This window comes from Anopheles gambiae, chromosome 2, assembly GCF_943734735.2.
Source record: "Anopheles gambiae chromosome 2, idAnoGambNW_F1_1, whole genome shotgun sequence".
NCBI classification, from domain to species: Eukaryota; Metazoa; Arthropoda; class Insecta; order Diptera; family Culicidae; genus Anopheles; species Anopheles gambiae.
The window spans coordinates 37019373-37035897 of record NC_064601.1 but is presented as its reverse complement, the minus strand read 5'-3'; the positions used below and the strand labels follow the sequence as shown (position 1 = coordinate 37035897).

At 46.1% G+C, this 16525-nt stretch overlaps 7 protein-coding genes across 8 annotated transcripts; 4 read left to right on the top strand and 3 right to left on the bottom strand.

Moving 5' to 3' along the window:
- Window positions 1–5151: 5151 nt before the first annotated feature.
- On the top strand, window positions 5152–8777 carry LOC1272791 (TBC1 domain family member 5). Of its 2 annotated transcripts, none has more exons than XM_061644038.1 (8): window positions 5152–5223; window positions 5404–5777; window positions 5885–6424; window positions 6498–6548; window positions 6614–6871; window positions 6946–7088; window positions 7174–7664; window positions 7743–8736. In XM_061644038.1, exons 2-8 carry the CDS (start codon window positions 5695–5697, stop codon window positions 8355–8357), a joined length of 2181 nt encoding a protein of 726 aa, XP_061500022.1. In that variant the 5' UTR covers window positions 5152–5223; window positions 5404–5694; the 3' UTR covers window positions 8358–8736. The 2 variants fall into 2 exon arrangements, with proteins under 2 accessions (XP_061500022.1, XP_061500021.1); XM_061644037.1 differs by having other exon boundaries at window positions 5162–5270; window positions 7743–8777.
- On the bottom strand, window positions 8746–9906 carry LOC11175958 (tripartite motif-containing protein 75). Its single transcript, XM_003436425.2, has 2 exons — window positions 9641–9906; window positions 8746–9558 (listed from the first exon to the last, which is right to left on the bottom strand). The coding sequence occupies exons 1-2, from the start codon at window positions 9750–9752 to the stop codon at window positions 9239–9241; spliced, it is 432 nt and encodes a 143-aa protein (XP_003436473.1). The 5' UTR covers window positions 9753–9906; the 3' UTR covers window positions 8746–9238.
- A 219-nt stretch (window positions 9907–10125) lies between these two features.
- Window positions 10126–11391, top strand: LOC1272789 (probable prefoldin subunit 5). Its single transcript, XM_311700.6, has 4 exons — window positions 10126–10451; window positions 10527–10657; window positions 10720–10798; window positions 10879–11391. Exons 1-4 carry the CDS (start codon window positions 10350–10352, stop codon window positions 11059–11061), a joined length of 495 nt encoding a protein of 164 aa, XP_311700.3. The 5' UTR covers window positions 10126–10349; the 3' UTR covers window positions 11062–11391.
- Window positions 11214–12335, bottom strand: LOC1272788 (glutaredoxin 3). Its single transcript, XM_311699.6, has 3 exons — window positions 12176–12335; window positions 11666–12100; window positions 11214–11593 (listed from the first exon to the last, which is right to left on the bottom strand). The coding sequence occupies exons 1-3, from the start codon at window positions 12223–12225 to the stop codon at window positions 11416–11418; spliced, it is 663 nt and encodes a 220-aa protein (XP_311699.2). The 5' UTR covers window positions 12226–12335; the 3' UTR covers window positions 11214–11415.
- Window positions 12336–12858: 523 nt separating this feature from the next.
- On the top strand, window positions 12859–13816 carry LOC1272787 (3-hydroxyacyl-CoA dehydrogenase type-2). Its single transcript, XM_311698.6, has one exon. It carries the CDS (start codon window positions 12859–12861, stop codon window positions 13624–13626), a length of 768 nt encoding a protein of 255 aa, XP_311698.6. The 3' UTR covers window positions 13627–13816.
- On the bottom strand, window positions 13795–15402 carry LOC1272786 (alanyl-tRNA editing protein Aarsd1-A). Its single transcript, XM_311697.5, has one exon. The coding sequence runs from the start codon at window positions 15110–15112 to the stop codon at window positions 13850–13852; it is 1263 nt and encodes a 420-aa protein (XP_311697.5). The 5' UTR covers window positions 15113–15402; the 3' UTR covers window positions 13795–13849.
- A 62-nt stretch (window positions 15403–15464) lies between these two features.
- LOC1272785 (small ribosomal subunit protein eS28) lies at window positions 15465–16086 on the top strand. Its single transcript, XM_311696.6, has 2 exons — window positions 15465–15803; window positions 15895–16086. Exon 1 carries the CDS (start codon window positions 15552–15554, stop codon window positions 15747–15749), a length of 198 nt encoding a protein of 65 aa, XP_311696.2. The 5' UTR covers window positions 15465–15551; the 3' UTR covers window positions 15750–15803; window positions 15895–16086.
- Window positions 16087–16525: the final 439 nt, after the last annotated feature.

The window sequence follows — 16525 nt, the reverse complement described above, 5'->3', positions numbered from 1 at the left end:
CCCACGCCTTAACATAAATAATAAGGCTGGTTCTATTGGAACGCATTTTACGTTCTTCTCTATTGTTATATTACAGTCTTATACAGTATTTTAATATTATAATGCAGTTTCATGACATAATATTCGTTTGGTTGATTTATTTGCTGTTCAAATTTCTTTGGACAAAACTTACCTGCAAATATGTTTAACAAATAGAAATATTAAAATTGCTCCATTAAAGCGTCTAATCCGACAGCATAAGAGCACTTTGCCCAACACACATTTTATATTACTAAAGAAAACAATCGAAATGGAATGATTGAGTTTCGCCTGAATGTCAGCTGTATTTCGATTGGAAAGTTGCTAAATTAAAATTCATGATTATTCAAGCACTACAAACACTTGATTTTATTCCTATTACTCTAACAAACAAGTGATCCTGGTGATCGCACTCTACCAGAAAATATCAGATACACGGTATTTCCCTACAAAAATCAGTCAGATGAGAAACTAGATATAACTCGATCGTATATTAATCCAGTAACATGATGTGTGCAGATCTTCATTTTTTCTTCTTCGCTTATTTCATTCAATGACACAACCATTCTGGGAAGAGCGACTTGTTACAAACATTGACCGTCACATGCATACTACTCAAGTCACTAGAATCAGTCACTATATATATTAAACATTTACTATCCAAAGATTACTAACCTTCGGCATTATTCAACAAATCGTTACTAGCATCGTTACTTTCATCGCGCATTGGTCGCGGTGCAAAATTTCACACCTGCACCGCGTGGCGAGGGCGATCATCAGGGCGGCTGTGCAGGGTGTGCTGATTGTGGCCCTACGCTAGTATGAAAACAATGACAACAAAGAGGCGGGAGGAAAAAAAAGGGAAATGCAATTGCGAGAGATGGCCCACCATACACTGTTTGCACACATTGTCCGCCTTCTCCCGTTCCGGTTTCGAGGCAACCAAACAAACTTTATGCGCGCGGCAATAAGGGTTCAAGAGATGGGCAAGAAAAAGGTTTAACCATTGATCAATCCGGTCCAATAGGCAAAAGGAGTGCTGCACCTGCACCGTTGCCCTCCGTGGCCGCCACCACCACCACACGCCATCCGGGCGGACGTGGTGGTAAAAGTTTGCTTGACGTCAGCTGTGTGCTGTGTTTGTGTGCGCCATTGTTGACGTCGGGCCGGTGGGTCCTTCTTTGGGCCCGAGAGCCCACTCTTCCCTAATTGCCATTTACACACACGCACGAACCATTTGACGTGACTTCTGGAGTTTTTTTTACCCCCTTTCTTGTGCTTTTTTTTCTGCACCGTCTAATGACTGATGCGCTTGTGGGTTGTACTTTTCACTCACAACCCCGGGCGCTACTATCAACGAAGCAGGGGAAAAGTACTAAACTTATGACGGTGGTGGCATCGCGCGGTGTGACTAATTGGAAATTCTAGACGCATACGTGCTGATGCTTCTGGTGACAGCTGGTGCCTTCCCACGGGACCGAGCCAACCCGATACGATCGCACCCATTGACCGCTCTAAGCCTACTCTAGTTATTAACCATTTTCAATGCGATCCTCTCAACATGGCTACTAAGATTTGGCGGTAGCTAGAGAGTTTTTGTCGGCGACCCGATGGCGTTGTTTACCCGGGGCTCTTCTGATGCATGTGCGCTGTACGCGTCATTGCGAGCAAATGTAAGTGAAGGCTATAGTTGCTCGGTGCCGGTTGGACATGGAGAATTATTTACACCTAATCGACCAGCGCTGGAAGAACGACGCTGAGAACGTTGGGAGGGTTTTACTTGTGTTTTTTTTCGTGCTCCCAACTTGCGCTATCGACTAAATTCAATGTTCGTCACACACGATTCAAGGCGACCTCAGCGGTTGCTGAGTTAGATTGTCACACGCTGCTAAGACGGCCCCACGCACACGCTGTCTCTCTCTCTCTCTCTCTCTCTCTCTCTCTCTCATCACGCTACAATAGTGGTGTGTGGATCTGCATTTGAGAGGGATGGGGGGTTGGGGGGGGGCAAGATTGGTATTATAGCTCTGTGGAAGCAGAAAAAAAAACATCCTCCACCACACCATGCCCGATCACGGGACTTCCGATAGAGGCAGTTAGTAGACAAATTGAAGTTGTGCAGTGCAGCAAATTGGCCGAGATTATTTGGGACGGTTTAATTGCACGGGGATGAGTGGACGAAACCCTGCAGCAAATTGTTGTGCTGAGAACAACGAGAACCAGTTTAAGTTTATGTGGTGCGAAATCGCACATTTTGCAGCGGCCCTATTTTGTACTTTGTTTCTGGCAGAAAGATAGACTATGCATTATAGTTTCTCTTTGAGCGGTAATATTCATAAAAAGAAATATAAAATTATTCTACAATGGAAAAAACTTAGTTAATCTACATAAGTTAAATAATCTTTTTTTTTTGTAATATAATGCATCATATAAAGTGAGTCACAGTCAAATGAATGTGTAATACCCTCTTTAAAAACGTGTTAACCAACTTTTTCCGTTACTGTTTTACTATTACAATAACAACACACACACGTGCCTTTCAACGTTCAAAGCTGCTTAGCCAAAAAAACGAAGGGAACATACATTTATCACTTATTTTTTGTTACTTCTAAACATGCTTTTCTTACGATTTGGCGTTAAAAACCGTCTAACTTCACGCTCATTAGCTGAATGTTCTGAAGTACGCAATGATGGATGTAAATGGGGGTTGTAAAAAAAACAATTGCTACCAAAAAAAACACACACACATAAATGTTTAGTTAAGAATCACATGCCACCAGATGAATGATTACACAAATGTCTCTTTTTGTTGGTCTGTCGCTCTACCGATGGTCGTTACATCCACCTGCCTTGGCTTGGTGAGTCTTGAAGAATATAAACAGCGATATTACGACGGAAATTTGCAGCACGCGTAGAGTGTATGGCACTTTACCTTAGGATAAGTCAAACATGAAAATAAGATTATGTCAGCACTTTTACTGATTGATCTTTCAACCCTTTGTGTGTGGATCGAGTATTGAATAAAATGTTATTTTGATCGTCAATTTCGAAACTCAGTTTCTTTTATTTTTCCGCTCTGAAAATGAGCTGAAACAAACAGGAATAGGCTTCCAGTTCAACTGGAAATCGCATACATAGCCTATCAATGGATACAATTGATACAATTGAAACTCTTTTAATTTACTCAAACATTCGCTCTAATACAAAAACAGTTTTCATTATAATCATACATGCGTATTTGCTACCTTGTATCTCAAATAGGATTATTCATTTTTGGTATTTGCTCTTCGTCGGTGTTTACTCTATCGGTTAGCTCAATCGATAATGTGATTTAATACTACTCTGTTTACGAACTGTAACCATATTATGGGATTTTTGGCCTTCTGCTAAAGATGGAACGGAGTTATAAGAACTGTTTGAAGCACATACGTCGTCAACTGGCACGACTAAACAACATACCCGTCATGGGTTCAAGCCCCGAATGGACTGTACGCATATACGTAGCACTGACTATCCTGCTATGAGTGACTGATACGTCGCTTAAAGTCTAGCCCCACTAGTAGTACAGTCTGGCCAAGACCGATAGTGGTTGTTGTAGAAGAACTAACAGAATAAGAAGAAGAAAAAGAAGAATAAGATGAAGAAGAAGAAGAATAAAAAGAAGAAGTACATATAATATTCGCTTAAGTGAATATTACCTCTTAGCCAACTGTCAATTGGTTTTCGTTATTCGTATCTTTTTTTGTCGAAGTTTTTTTAATTCTTCATATTTTTTTTATCAATTACGTCATTTATTGCCATACTAAATGTATTCCTTTTCTTTTTATTTTCCTTTTTTTATAAAAAAAAACTTAGGAATCATATTACTTCCTATTTTGTGTTTAGTTCGACCTTAGTATGACAGATGTATGAAAATATCAGTTAATTAGCTTATGAATGCTGCAACTAACCGTTAGGATTTAAACTTTATTGACTTCTATTTTTACTTCTTACGTGTTGAGTAATGTTGACGTATCATAACAATCAGATTATAATTTTTTTATCATCTCTGATGCCTGCCTAGAGGAAGTTCGAAAACGTGATTCATAATTATGCTTTCTAGCGCTACAACCTGATTATATTCCAATAGTTCAAATGTCACGAAACAATGATGATAAGTTTATTTTCCTGTAGTAGAGAAAATAGAGACGAATAAAACAAACATGTTCAAAGCCTCCACAAGCTCAACAACCAGCCAACCTGGTAGAGAATTAACAATATTGGAGGAGACTTCAACGACCATTTGAATTCAAAAACACCTCAACCGCTTTTCATGTGAAATATTTCATTGGCACTATATGGTACAGCTTTTTCACCGGAGTGTGCAGTCTTTCAACAGAACGAAAGGTTGCGTCAGTACTGCTTGACAGTAGGCACGCAAGCCGATTCTGTTGTGAACAGTGTGGCCAGATTATCTTGGCGGATTTCGGATTCATTTTATCTGTAGTTTTCGGTAGGTTAAAACTCGAAACTCCAGGGGGGGGGGGAGTGCTAATGCATAACCGTTCAGTTAGACATACAGCGACAACGTCGAGCGCGACGAAAAATAGCTCTAAATTTCACTCTGTGTAGATCAAAGTAGCTCATTTGACTCAGTCAACCAACTTGTTTTATATTTGAAAACACACAAAAATAGGTTAAAATGTGTTCAAATCTAATTTTTTGTGTTTGGCATTAATCTGGCTTGTAAAAATAACTAGATAATTCGATTATTTCGGATGAAGCAAAATTGTCGCGCGCGACGAGTAGCTCTGTTTGCAAAATTGAGCTACTTTTTGTCGCGCGCGACGTTGTCGCTGTATGTCTATTTGGACGGTAAAATGAAAGTTCCATCTCACGAGAAAATGCATCCTTTATCTAGGATATGGATTAGATTTGGTTCAGCGGTTATACAAATGAAGATTTTTCTGAAGTGTCGATCTGAAAATTGGAATTCTAAGCCAAAGAAGGACTAAGATGTACATTTTTTTTGTACAAAATCAAATATCTGTGATTTTCGGTAGGAGAAATGAAAAATCGGTAGTTTTAGGGTGGTCATCTGTGAATCGGTAGGCATATAAAAAATCGGTAGGAATACAGATAAATCGGTATTTCTGGTCACTCTGGTTGTGAAAACAGCTGCTCGTCGATGCGGCGCCGCTGCTGGCTTTCCAGTGGGCCTTTCGGGTGTGTGTTATTGTGCTCCCAACAATCAAATTCGCTTGCCTGCTGCCGTCAGTAGACCGTAAAAGAGATAATGAGGGCTACCGTCCCTCTCTGAGCGCTTTGTTATTTGTTGCCCAAAGATAAGCGGACTGGCGGTGTTTACGGTGCCGATAATTTTAACCATTCCCTTTTTCCCGTTAGATCGTGTCACATTCGATTTGGACGCGGGTAAGAATGCATTTCTAGCCGATTGCATTGCCGCTTGCTTGCTTCTAGATGCTGTATTGGCGTTTAGATGCAAGGCAGCGCGTAGCCGAAACCCTTCGGTCACGGTGTAGGTGTAAGTCCCACAAGTGCAATTAACCTCAATCGCGAAAAACACAACAACACCAACAACAAACGCTGTCCCAAACTGCGGTCAATCGAATCGGGCCGAGCGATAGGCGCGAACTTTCCGAAAGGCACACCAGCAGCAGTACGGTTTCTTCAGCGATGGTTGTTGACCTCGATCACCAGGAAGCGGAACCATCGTCGGTGACAGCTGGACACGGACGATCTGGTGTCGCAAAGTACGAGTAAAGTATCGAGCCAATATTTAACCATGATCGTGTACACCCTGATAAGGGACCGACCATCATTGCTTAGTGCGCACTGACCGTGCCGTGGCGTTTGTTGTTTGCAGATTAGAATGGAAGAACATCTTGACGATCGCGCACCAGACCGACATGCCGGAATTGAGGCAGCTCGCCGTCCGGGGTGAACTACGCGCCTCGCCATTCCGGAGCGTTTGCTGGGCCATATTTCTCGGCGTGCTTGAGCCGCCCGGCACGGACCAGGCCTGGCCCCGGCAACGGTCCGATGCACGGGCCCACTACCGCCAGCTGAAGGAACAGTTTGTGCTGAATCCGCACCAGCAGACCACCGACGTGCGGGACGATCCACTGTCGCAATCGAAGCAAAGCCTCTGGAACCAGCACTTTTGTGATCAGGAACTATGCGCTGTGATAAAGCAGGACGTCGTGCGCACCTTTCCCGGCGTGGACTTTTTTCGCAAACCGGCGATACAGGAGCTGATGACCAACATTCTGTTCTGCTACGCACGCCAGTTTCCGGCCATGTGCTACCGGCAGGGAATGCATGAGATACTGGCACCGTTAATATTTGTCATTCACAGCGATCAGCAAGCCTTGGCACACATACAGGAACTGCATCCGGACATTGAGTATGGCTTTTATGCAAAGCATTGCTTATGGAGGCTTTTTACCTTCACATGATCCATTTTCTTTTACTTACAGTCAAAATCTGCTGACAATTCTTGACCCACAGTATCTGGAAGAGGATTCCTAGTAAGCATGGAAGGACCAACACCGATTAAGGCCAACAACATTAACCATCCTTCTATTACTTGCAGCGCATTATTCGCCAAAATTATGTTCCAGATAGAATCCTTCTATCGCATCACGGATGTCGTACCGACGGCGACCGGTTACTTCCCTGCGCAAACCCCGGGCAGCCCGATGAATTCCAGTCCGGCCGGTACTAAACGGAAGCCGGAAGTTGAGGTAGTGGAGCAGCTGAACTACATCAAGGACAAAATTCTCATCAAAGAAGATCTCCATCTGCACAACCATCTGCTCAAGCTCGACATTCCGTTGGCCATTTTTGGCATGTAAGTTACTGCAGCGCGGAATGTACGCCTGGCCTTTTTACTGACACTGTGCTCCATTCCCCCCTGTGCTTTAGCCGATGGTTGCGTCTACTGTTTGGCCGGGAGTTTGCGCTACAAGACTTGCTGCTGCTGTGGGACGCAATATTCGGCGAAGGGGACGATCTCGGTCTGATTAACTACGTCGTCGTGGCGATGCTGATACGCATAAGAGATAAGTGTTAGTGTCTTGGTGTAGATTGAATCCTCATCATGAACACAGTTGAATTAATGGACATTCTGTACTTTCTCCTTACCAAAAGCAGTAATTTATAGCGACTATACAACCTGCCTTTCGTACCTGATGCGGTATCCTACCAACGTTGACATCGCGCTCGTAATACGCCACGCGCTGCACATGAAATCGCCCAAGGTGTACGAGCGACCGGCCGGAGCAATGATTTTCCTTTCCTCGCCGAAACGCCAAGCTCACCACCAGCATCCGCAGTCTGGTGCGATTGGTGCGCGTTCGAAAACGGCCGAACTGCCGCAACTGAAGTATTCCACACTGCCAGCCGTTCATCAGCGCCGCGGACAGGTCGTGGTGGATGATCATCCGCTTCGAGCAGCTGCTGCCGCAACGGGGATCGACGATCGACAGCGAACCAGCTCACTGCCGAGAAACAGTGGCTCGATGCGAAAGGCCACGGCAGTCGAGCTGCGCCAGGTGGCCCATCAAGCCACTAAGAAAGCGATCACGGACTCCTCCCAAATGGAAGTTCGTGACCCGACGGTTACCGACGGCTACCGTGAGGATGTACGCTCTTAAACCCGTACCCAAATTGCCCTTCCCTTCGTTTTCTAACACACCTTTCCCTTGCCGCTCCGCTTGCAGGATCCCGAGCTGTTGCGGATTGAGCTGCAGAATGCGTACAACATTATGTCGGTCGGGCGGGCAAAGTTGCTACAGTATTTGGCCGTGCTGCGGCGCAACATCCGGCCAACGAATCCCGCGGGCGAGCTGCAGCAATCGCTCGAAGGGATAGAGGAAATCTGCTCACTGCTGAAACCACGCTACGATACCGTGTTTCGCGTACCGGCACCGATCGATCCCGCTACCGAAGCGAACGAAGAGCCGCAAAAGGCCAGAAAACCGTTGCCGGGCGTGGCGAAGTTGGTGCTGAGCGAACAGCAGGCACAGCAACAGCAGTTGCAGCCGCACCATCCTAGCAACGTACAGCGCACGCAAACGCCACCCAGCAGCCTGAACCTCATGCGCTCGTACAACTATGATCTGGATTGTAGACGAAACAGTGCTTCACAGCCGAACATCACGCAGTACGAAATCCCGGAGGATCGGTACAGCAAAATAGCGACCAAAAAGCTCGCCAACCGGAAGGAGGTAGAGATGAACGTGTTCACGAAGGATTTCGCCGACCGACATCGACGCGTGGATGATAAGGATCTGCCCAGCACGAATCCGCTCGGCAACTCGGAACGGTCGGAATGACGATTCTGAGCGGGCGCGCACTGTTATGGTGGTGGTGAGGCATTTTTTTTATCCCGTACTATACGTTACACCGCTTCCATGCAGCTTATTTGTATTACGCTTTTATTGGACAAAACACTGTTAAATGAAGCTTGTTTTTTGGATGGAAGTAAAGAAAGGGTTTTGCAAAATGCTTTAATTCGATGCTGAATTGTAAACGGCAGTTGCCGTTTCGGGTTTCTTGGCGCAAGAACACGTTCCCAGAAATCTTGACGACACACACACAAAGACAAAAGGAACACCGAACAGCAATTACAACGATGGCGAAGATGTACGGCAAAATGATGTGATATAAATAATCTTAACCGATGGAATAAAGTCTGTAGTTTGAGAAATATAAGCATACGTGTTCATGCAGTAGCACAAAAGTGCCCATTTGTATTATAACCAATATTTTATTGTAACATTCGCGCTGATGACGAGTATTGTACCTTTATTTGCTTAGCATAACCACGAACTTACGAAGCAATGAAATCTGTTCGTAATTCAAAGTATATCATCTGGTGTGTTACTCTCTCCCTCTCACTAACATCAGTACTCGAGATGGGCTTGAAGATTCGAGCGCATTAGCTCCATTCCTGAACACTTACACTAATTTACAATGCAATTAGCTCCTTAAATTGTATGAATGTTTTAACACCGCTGGAATCACACCGGGAAATAAATGCTATCACACGACCATGACAAACAATCAAATCATTTGAGTGAGTGTGTATATATATGAACTGAAACAATATAGCTATGATATATATATGTACATCAGAACAACAATGCCGCGGGTGGTTTAGCAAGAGGGAAGCAACATTTCAACAGAACCCTTTTGCACTACACCCTGCTTTATCTTACACAACCGTACGCCTGGCTACCTTCTGGAGGCTGGAAGAGCCAGTGGGCTTGGTATTCGACGCCACAGTTATACTGCTGCTGTATTGTACCGCTTTCCTCGAGGCAATATGTCGCGTGTATTCCGTATCGTAGATGAACAAACTCTTCACTAGTTGTTCTTTGCAGATCGGGCAAAGGGCGAGACCAGCCATCTTGATGCACTCTTGGATGCAGACACTGCAGAACGAATGGCCACAGTTTACGATCACCGGTGCACTGTAATCTTCCAGGCAGATTGGACATTCGGAGTCCGAAAATTGTACATACCGCGGAGGACCTAGAAATGGTAATTGGGGAAATTAATTTTACACACAATACCGGTTACTTTCGCTAGCGCGGGTGCTTTCTGCGATGCTTACCTTTGCTTCGCAGGTTGTACTTGTGAAGGGACGAAAGTGAGCCCAATGAAGAACCCGTGGAAACAGTCGAATCGATCGATTTGCTTCTATTGAGTCGCTTGTTGGGCTTCATCTCGATTATCTGAACACGTAAACTGCTGTTGTTAACAAGATTGATACAAATTGTAGTCTTCTGCTCTTTGTTGGCTTGCGGTTGATTTTACGACTTTACCAATTTGCGGCGACTGGCGGCAAAACGAGCTGTTGTTTTGACAGATGTTCGATGACAACCGGGATTGTCAGATGCCGTAACAGTGTTCCCAGTCGTAACCAAAATGTTTGATCCATTATTTTATGTGAATGATGATTTTTGTATTGTTTGAAAATATCACCGAGGATATTGAAATTTTTGAAATCATTTTAAAAATCTAATTTTTTTGGGTTTATTTCAAAGCTGTTTTGGACAAATTAAGTTTGTCCGTTTCATAGGAACAGCTGCTTATAGCTGGCAACACTGGTCGGAACGCATGCAGAAGATTTTGACATAGAAGGCCATCAGAAGATTTACAGCGATTTGTCGTCGAGCGGAGAAATCAGTCTCGCGAAGAGGAACAATAATCTTCCCTTAACGGGAAGTTACCGCCCACGAGCCAACAGTAGCCACCTTTCCTATCCGCTTTTTGCATTCTGCCAGCCTCATCTCACACGCCGCACGAGCAGAACCAGCACGATGGCACAGATTTCCACCACCGAAAAGCCGCAGATGCAGCAGATCGACCTCAACACGCTCAATCTGCAGCAATTGACTCAGCTGAAAAATCAACTAGATCAGGTAAGTCTGTGGGCCATGGTTTTTCGGGTGTTCCGGATGGCGTTTAATGTTTTGCGAATGCTGCGCCCATTGCAGGAACTGTCCATCTTTCAAGAATCCCTGAACACCATCAAGATGGCTCGGTCCAAATACTCCGCCTCGAAGGAGGCATTGGAACAGTTTAAAGGGGACTGGAACGAGAAGCAGATTCTAGTACCATTGACGGGGTGAGTATGGTGCGGAACCCTAACCAGGCCGATGTGTAACACACAAACATTCCATTCCGCAGGAGCATGTATGTCCCCGGGACGATAAAGGATGCGAACAATGTTATCATCGAAATCGGCACCGGTTACTATGTTGAGAATGTAAGTTGATCACACCATGAGCAAAGCAGCACCGTTTGGCATCATCTAACTGTGACGTCTCTCTCTCTCCCTTTGGGCAGGATCTCGATAGCGCGAAGGAGTTTTTCAAGCGACGCATCGAGTACGTGCAGGAGCAGCTGGAGAAGATTGAAATGATGGGCATCGAAAAGTCGAAAATTCGTGACACCATTCGCGAGGTGATGGAGAAGAAGCTGACTCAGTTCAGTAAAGAGCTGCAAGCGAAGAAACGCGATGCCGAATAGTCTGTGTGCGCGCGCGAGTGTGTGTGTGAGTGTAATTCTCAAGAGCTGCCGTTTGTTAACTTATAACATCATGTGGAGAGTTCCGTTTCCTTTTCTGCATACCTCAAAGGATTTCGAAAATCAAAAAAATCATAACGCAATTCACCAGCTGATCATGTAAGCAAAACCAAAAACCCGATTGGTTTATTTTGCTGGAATTTCTTGGTTCACATTTCCTTCGCGTCCGGGTAGCGTTTCGTACAACCATCTTTACACCGCGCCATAGTTAAGCGTTGGGGAGTTTTGCGCCTGCATTTACGCAATAATAAATTAACCAAACGAAAACGATAACCATCGTGTGTCCCCTCCGCTGCATTACGGGTTTAACGTTTCCTTCAGTTCGCCGCCCTCCAGCAGCTCCTTGATGATGTCCAGCCCACCGATAAGCTCGCCGCTCACGTACACTTGCGGATAGGTAGGCCAGTTCGAGAACGTTTTCAGCCCTTGTCGCACAGCCTCATCGGTCAGTATATCGAACGTGTCGTATTCAACGCTGCAAAGCAACAACAAACGCATCGATTTGCATTACAATGCCTCTGCTATTCTCCGGAACCGCGTTACTTACCCGGTATCGTTCACGATCGCTATCAGTTGCTTCGAGAATCCGCAGCGCGGCGTATTTCGGTCGCCCTTCATGAATATCATTACTTTCGAACGGTTGATCAGGGCTTTCAGGCGTTCCTCAAGATTGCTCGCACCATCGCCGGCCGGGCTCGGTGTCGTCGGCATGCCGGCATACTTTTTCGCCTTCTGCGTTAGCATCCCCACATCGACGCCATCGATACGATCAACGGCCGTGCCAGCGCGCAGAAACAAAACGGTCGGAACGGAGTCGATTTGGTGGCGCATCGACAACTCGGAAAGGTCCTCCGCCGGCACGTCCAGGAACTGTAGCGATTTAAATTCCGCCTGTTTGGCGAGCTCGGTCATCACGTCGCTGATTTGTTTACACTGTTCGGCCCATTCGGCGGAGAACAGCACAACCGACACCTTGGAGGCGCTGAGGGATGGATTGCATGAATGAGATTATTAGCATTATGTGAAGCCTTTGTTGCCACTAGCCACCAATTCTTACCCAATCAGCTGCTTGTACTGATCCTCGGAAGTTACTTTCGTGATGGACATGTTTCACGTCGAAGAGTGCACTCTATTTTAGCGATAACCTTTCTTCCCCGACCGCAATGAACAAGGTAGAGTTTTTTTTAGCTGTTTGTTGCTGTCAGTTGGCTTTGACAATCGCACCGCCCGGTGAAAATAGCTCTACAATTCTAGGAGAAAGTTCGCTCACGAACGTTTTTTCAAATATCTTTGCCAATTTAATATTTAATATTGCTCTGCAGAAATGTATTAATTTTTAAAAACAAAAAAAAACACCTTTTTAAAGCTCAAAAACATTCTCTTTTCCCTAATTATTTGCAAATTAATTCCGGAAACAATTCGTCTGTCAAACTCAATTCTGTCAACTGTGTACGTTTTTCCGTGATGTTTTTGTTATTTTTTATTAGTTTGTAATTTTTACTCTTTTTGTTTCCCGTAAATTGTTTCAGTGTTTCTTATTTGATATTCAAATCATATTCAACCGGTATGAACATTTGTCAGTTTCATGAAGTTCATTGAACCATTCACGTTTGATAACACGATTGCATAACAACACTCCGTAGATCGTTCTCGGCTTCGCAGGAACAGCAGCAGGTTCTGATCACCGGTCCGTAGTGCGTGTACGTTTCAACCACATTCCACTTTCGAAGTAAACTAAAAATGCTAAAAAACGCAGTCGCCCTGGTTACTGGTGGTGCGTCGGGACTTGGCCGCGCCACTGTGGAACGATTCGCCCGTGCCGGGTATAACGTGCTGCTGTGCGATCTGCCCACCTCGAAGGGCAACGACGTCGCCAAGGAGCTGGGCGAGAAGGTCGTGTACGTGCCGGTCGATGTGCTGTCCGAGAAGGATGTGAGCGGCGCGCTGGAACTGGCGAAGAGCAAATTCGGCCGGCTGGATGTGTCGGTGAACTGTGCCGGTATAGCGGTAGCCGTCAAGACGTACAACTTCAACAAGAAGGTCGCCCACAAGCTGGAGGACTTTCAGCGCGTCCTGTTGGTAAACACGGCCGGAACGTTCAACGTGATCCGGCTGTCGGCGGGATTGATGGGTGAAAATGAACCGAATGCGGACGGTCAGCGCGGTGTCATCGTGAACACGGCCTCCGTGGCCGCCTATGATGGCCAGATTGGGCAGGCAGCCTACGCCGCATCGAAGGCGGCCGTCGTTGGCATGACGCTACCGATCGCCCGCGATCTGAGCACGCAGGGCATTCGTATTGTGACCGTGGCGCCGGGGCTGTTCAACACTCCGATGCTGCAGGCCCTGCCCGAGAAGGTGCGAGCGTTCCTGGCCAAGACGGTACCGTTCCCTCAGCGTCTCGGCGAACCGGCCGAATATGCCCAGCTGGTTCAGGCCATCGTCGATAATCCCATGCTGAACGGGGAGGTTATCCGCTTGGACGGAGCGCTGCGTATGATGCCTTAAACGACGATGGACGAAATGGCTCAGTAACGGATGCATTTATTCAGAGTACCTCGATGAGATGAGTCTTCCAAACAGGGAGAACTGTATCGTCAAACGATATGCAGCAAAAGTGTAAAATCCCCATTGTATTGCTCTATTCTGCCATCTTTTAATAAACCTTTTAGCCTGTTTCTAAAACATCACGAACGTATCACTCAAAGCAATACTTTATTTCGTTCTTTTTTTACTTCTCAACGACGGCAGCAGTAGCGCCCCCATCACAGGAAGAAAAGTATTCCTGGACTAGCTTTTCGCACTGTGGCAAATTCTTCAACTTATTCACCTTTGCGTTGTAGCGCGTACCTTTTCCGTTGCCTTTGCCTTCCAGCAACGTGCATATCTCCGGTCCCAGCTTGGCCACATCGTCCGGCCGGCCCTGCAGAACGAGCTGCCCTTTGCCGCTTCCATCTGTGTCCGCGTTCGTGAGGAAAATGAAGCAATCCGGCAGCTTCACCATCCGCAGAAAGGTGTTGATGAAATCAGAATCTTGACCGTCGCCTCTGTGAAGCGAAACATACTTCGGAGCACTGCCGCTGTCCCGCTGTTGGTTTAACTTTTCCGCCTCGGCAGTGGCCAGCTCGGTGGTTAACTTCTTGGCAATACGCTGGGTGACCCGTACGGTCGATTGCAGTTTCTTTGCCAGATCAATGTGTGAAGATGGTCCACCGTTTAGGAGGGTATTGAGTTGGACCTCCCGGTCGTAGCATTCGGACAGCTTTCGCAGCACACGGCCACCCACCAGGAAGTGTACCAGACACTTACCCTTCGCTTTCTCCACGCTAAGCAGCTTGACGGATTGCAGCTGGCCTAGATTACGGACGTGCGTTCCGCAGCACATGTTGCTTTCGATGCCCGCGATCGTTACCACGCGCAACGGACCAGACACATCCTCCGGAAGGCCACGAGTTGCTCGCGTAACATCGGACTTGAGTGCCGGATCGTCCGGTTCGTATACGTCCACCCTGACGGGGGTGCAATCGACGATCAGCTGGTTGCAGATGCTTTCCACCCTTTCCAGCTGCTCGCGAGTTACGTCCTTCGCTTCGAGATCTATGTACGAGCTTTCCGTACCCAGCCACCAGGATTTCGTGTTGTACTTGAACTCGCGATCAAATATCGCCGTTATGAGATGCTGGCCAGAGTGTTGCTGCATGTGGTCGAACCGGCGGTTCCAGTCAACGCATTGAACGACTTGCTCTCCCGCTGCGAAAGGTTGGCTGCCTTTGCCATCGTCTTCTAGGAAGTGGATGGCCTCGGAACCCTTTCGGACAACCGATTTTACCGCCCGGCCACCAACCGTTCCGTGGTCGGTAGGTTGTCCGCCTCCCTCGGGGAATAGGATGGTGTCTTCAAATATTACATTGAAGCCGCCTGCAACTTTTTCGCAAGACACTACCTTTGTTTGAAATTCCTTCAGAAAACTATCCTCCTGGCATTTAAAGACCATTTTTGGATCAACTGCTACGCTTTTTCGGTATTTTTCGTGAGCGGTCCCGAAGAGCTGTAAATAGATTGATTTTTTCCAATGTCAACAATAACAACCGGCACCCTGGTTTGTCACATGACAATATGTTTGGAATGCAAAAGAGTTCCAATAATATCTGTAAGCAAAAGTAACAAAAAGAAAATGTATCTTATGGAACAGAATTAAATCTTTTTTACAACATTTTCCAAATAAATTCCTCTCGTTGAACAGTTTCTCCATCCAGGAGCTCCGATTGTGAGAGATTTTCCACCGGGCTACTTCCTGTCAACCGTCACAACAGCGGTCGCCCCTTTGACAGCTGACATTTCGCTAGCTGCCAAAATTTCTTTCTTTCTCGTGTTTTGTCTCAAGCAGATCGCTTGTACGGAAAATCGGTGAAAATTACCGAAATTAGCTGAAAATGGACAAGACTTTTGTGCTCGCGCGCGTCACCAAGGTTCTGGGCCGTACCGGATCCCAGGGACAGTGTACCCAGGTGAAGGTGGAGTTCCTGAACGAGCAAAACCGTCAGATCATCCGCAACGTTAAGGGACCCGTGCGCGAGGGCGACATCCTGACCCTGCTGGAGTCTGAACGTGAGGCAAGAAGACTCCGGTAAATTCGCTCCACTTCGCAACGCTTTTCCACGGACTGGACATTCCGGCACCTTCAGGTACGATCCACCGTCACCGGGGCGGTGGTTACGGGTAACGACTGTGGCGGAGAGCGTTGTACTGAATGCTTCGTGTTTCCCTTTTTTCTAGGTTATGTTTCCGTTCTGTATACGTCGCGGTGTGTGTACCACGGCGGGGATCCTCAACTAGCTGGCGACGATGACTCGTTGAAGAACTCATCCTCTTGCGGCTAAAATGAACATATGTCGGTGAAACTGCGCGTTCGTGGAAGAATGAGAAGTGCAAGCAAATAAATCGCGAGTTTGGAAAAACCACAAGAAATACGAAGTTAGTTCTATGGCACTAGAGTGGTGTAGTGAGATTGTAACGAGCAATCGTTTTTTATACAAAGGTGCGGTGTTTGAGCATGTTGGTTTGGTTTTCAGATGAATCGGATCCAATGGTACAAACAGCTGTTAACATGTCCATAGTGGGCTCTTATGAGCTTCCCATATGAAGGAGAAACTATCCTGCCAGAACAATCAGCCATACTAAGCCCAAAAGTGGTTTAAGCATATCAAAACCATGAACCGGTTGAACCTGTTGAAACAGGCTGGATGTTTCTCTTGCACTGATCCAGACCGCAAACGAATTTTGAATAGATAAAGTTTTTCTCTTTCCTAGAAAAACTTACGCTTCATAACGATGCTAACGCCTTGAACCTAGTGGTTGACTATGTATGACTGATATTTATTTATTTTTTGAAGATAATACCCTGGCA

Excerpts from the sequence above, each read along its gene's own strand:
- LOC1272791 (XM_061644037.1), top strand. The coding sequence starts at position 5,695 with ATGGTTGTTGACCTCGATCACCAGGAAGCGGAACCATCGTCGGTGACA. Across the intron at positions 6,425-6,497 it reads GAACTGCATCCGGACATTGA|TCAAAATCTGCTGACAATTC; the intron begins GTATGGCTTTTA and ends TTTTACTTACAG. Across the intron at positions 6,549-6,613 it reads TATCTGGAAGAGGATTCCTA|CGCATTATTCGCCAAAATTA; the intron begins GTAAGCATGGAA and ends TATTACTTGCAG.
- LOC11175958 (XM_003436425.2), bottom strand. The coding sequence starts at position 9,752 with ATGAAGCCCAACAAGCGACTCAATAGAAGCAAATCGATCGATTCGACT. Across the intron at positions 9,559-9,640 it reads GTACAACCTGCGAAGCAAAG|GTCCTCCGCGGTATGTACAA; the intron begins GTAAGCATCGCA and ends TACCATTTCTAG.
- LOC1272789 (XM_311700.6), top strand. The coding sequence starts at position 10,350 with ATGGCACAGATTTCCACCACCGAAAAGCCGCAGATGCAGCAGATCGAC. Across the intron at positions 10,452-10,526 it reads TGAAAAATCAACTAGATCAG|GAACTGTCCATCTTTCAAGA; the intron begins GTAAGTCTGTGG and ends CGCCCATTGCAG. Across the intron at positions 10,658-10,719 it reads ATTCTAGTACCATTGACGGG|GAGCATGTATGTCCCCGGGA; the intron begins GTGAGTATGGTG and ends TCCATTCCGCAG.
- LOC1272788 (XM_311699.6), bottom strand. The coding sequence starts at position 12,225 with ATGTCCATCACGAAAGTAACTTCCGAGGATCAGTACAAGCAGCTGATT. Across the intron at positions 12,101-12,175 it reads CAGTACAAGCAGCTGATTGG|CGCCTCCAAGGTGTCGGTTG; the intron begins GTAAGAATTGGT and ends TCCATCCCTCAG. Across the intron at positions 11,594-11,665 it reads GCGATCGTGAACGATACCGG|CGTTGAATACGACACGTTCG; the intron begins GTAAGTAACGCG and ends GTTGCTTTGCAG.
- LOC1272787 (XM_311698.6), top strand. The coding sequence starts at position 12,859 with ATGCTAAAAAACGCAGTCGCCCTGGTTACTGGTGGTGCGTCGGGACTT.
- LOC1272786 (XM_311697.5), bottom strand. The coding sequence starts at position 15,112 with ATGGTCTTTAAATGCCAGGAGGATAGTTTTCTGAAGGAATTTCAAACA.
- LOC1272785 (XM_311696.6), top strand. The coding sequence starts at position 15,552 with ATGGACAAGACTTTTGTGCTCGCGCGCGTCACCAAGGTTCTGGGCCGT.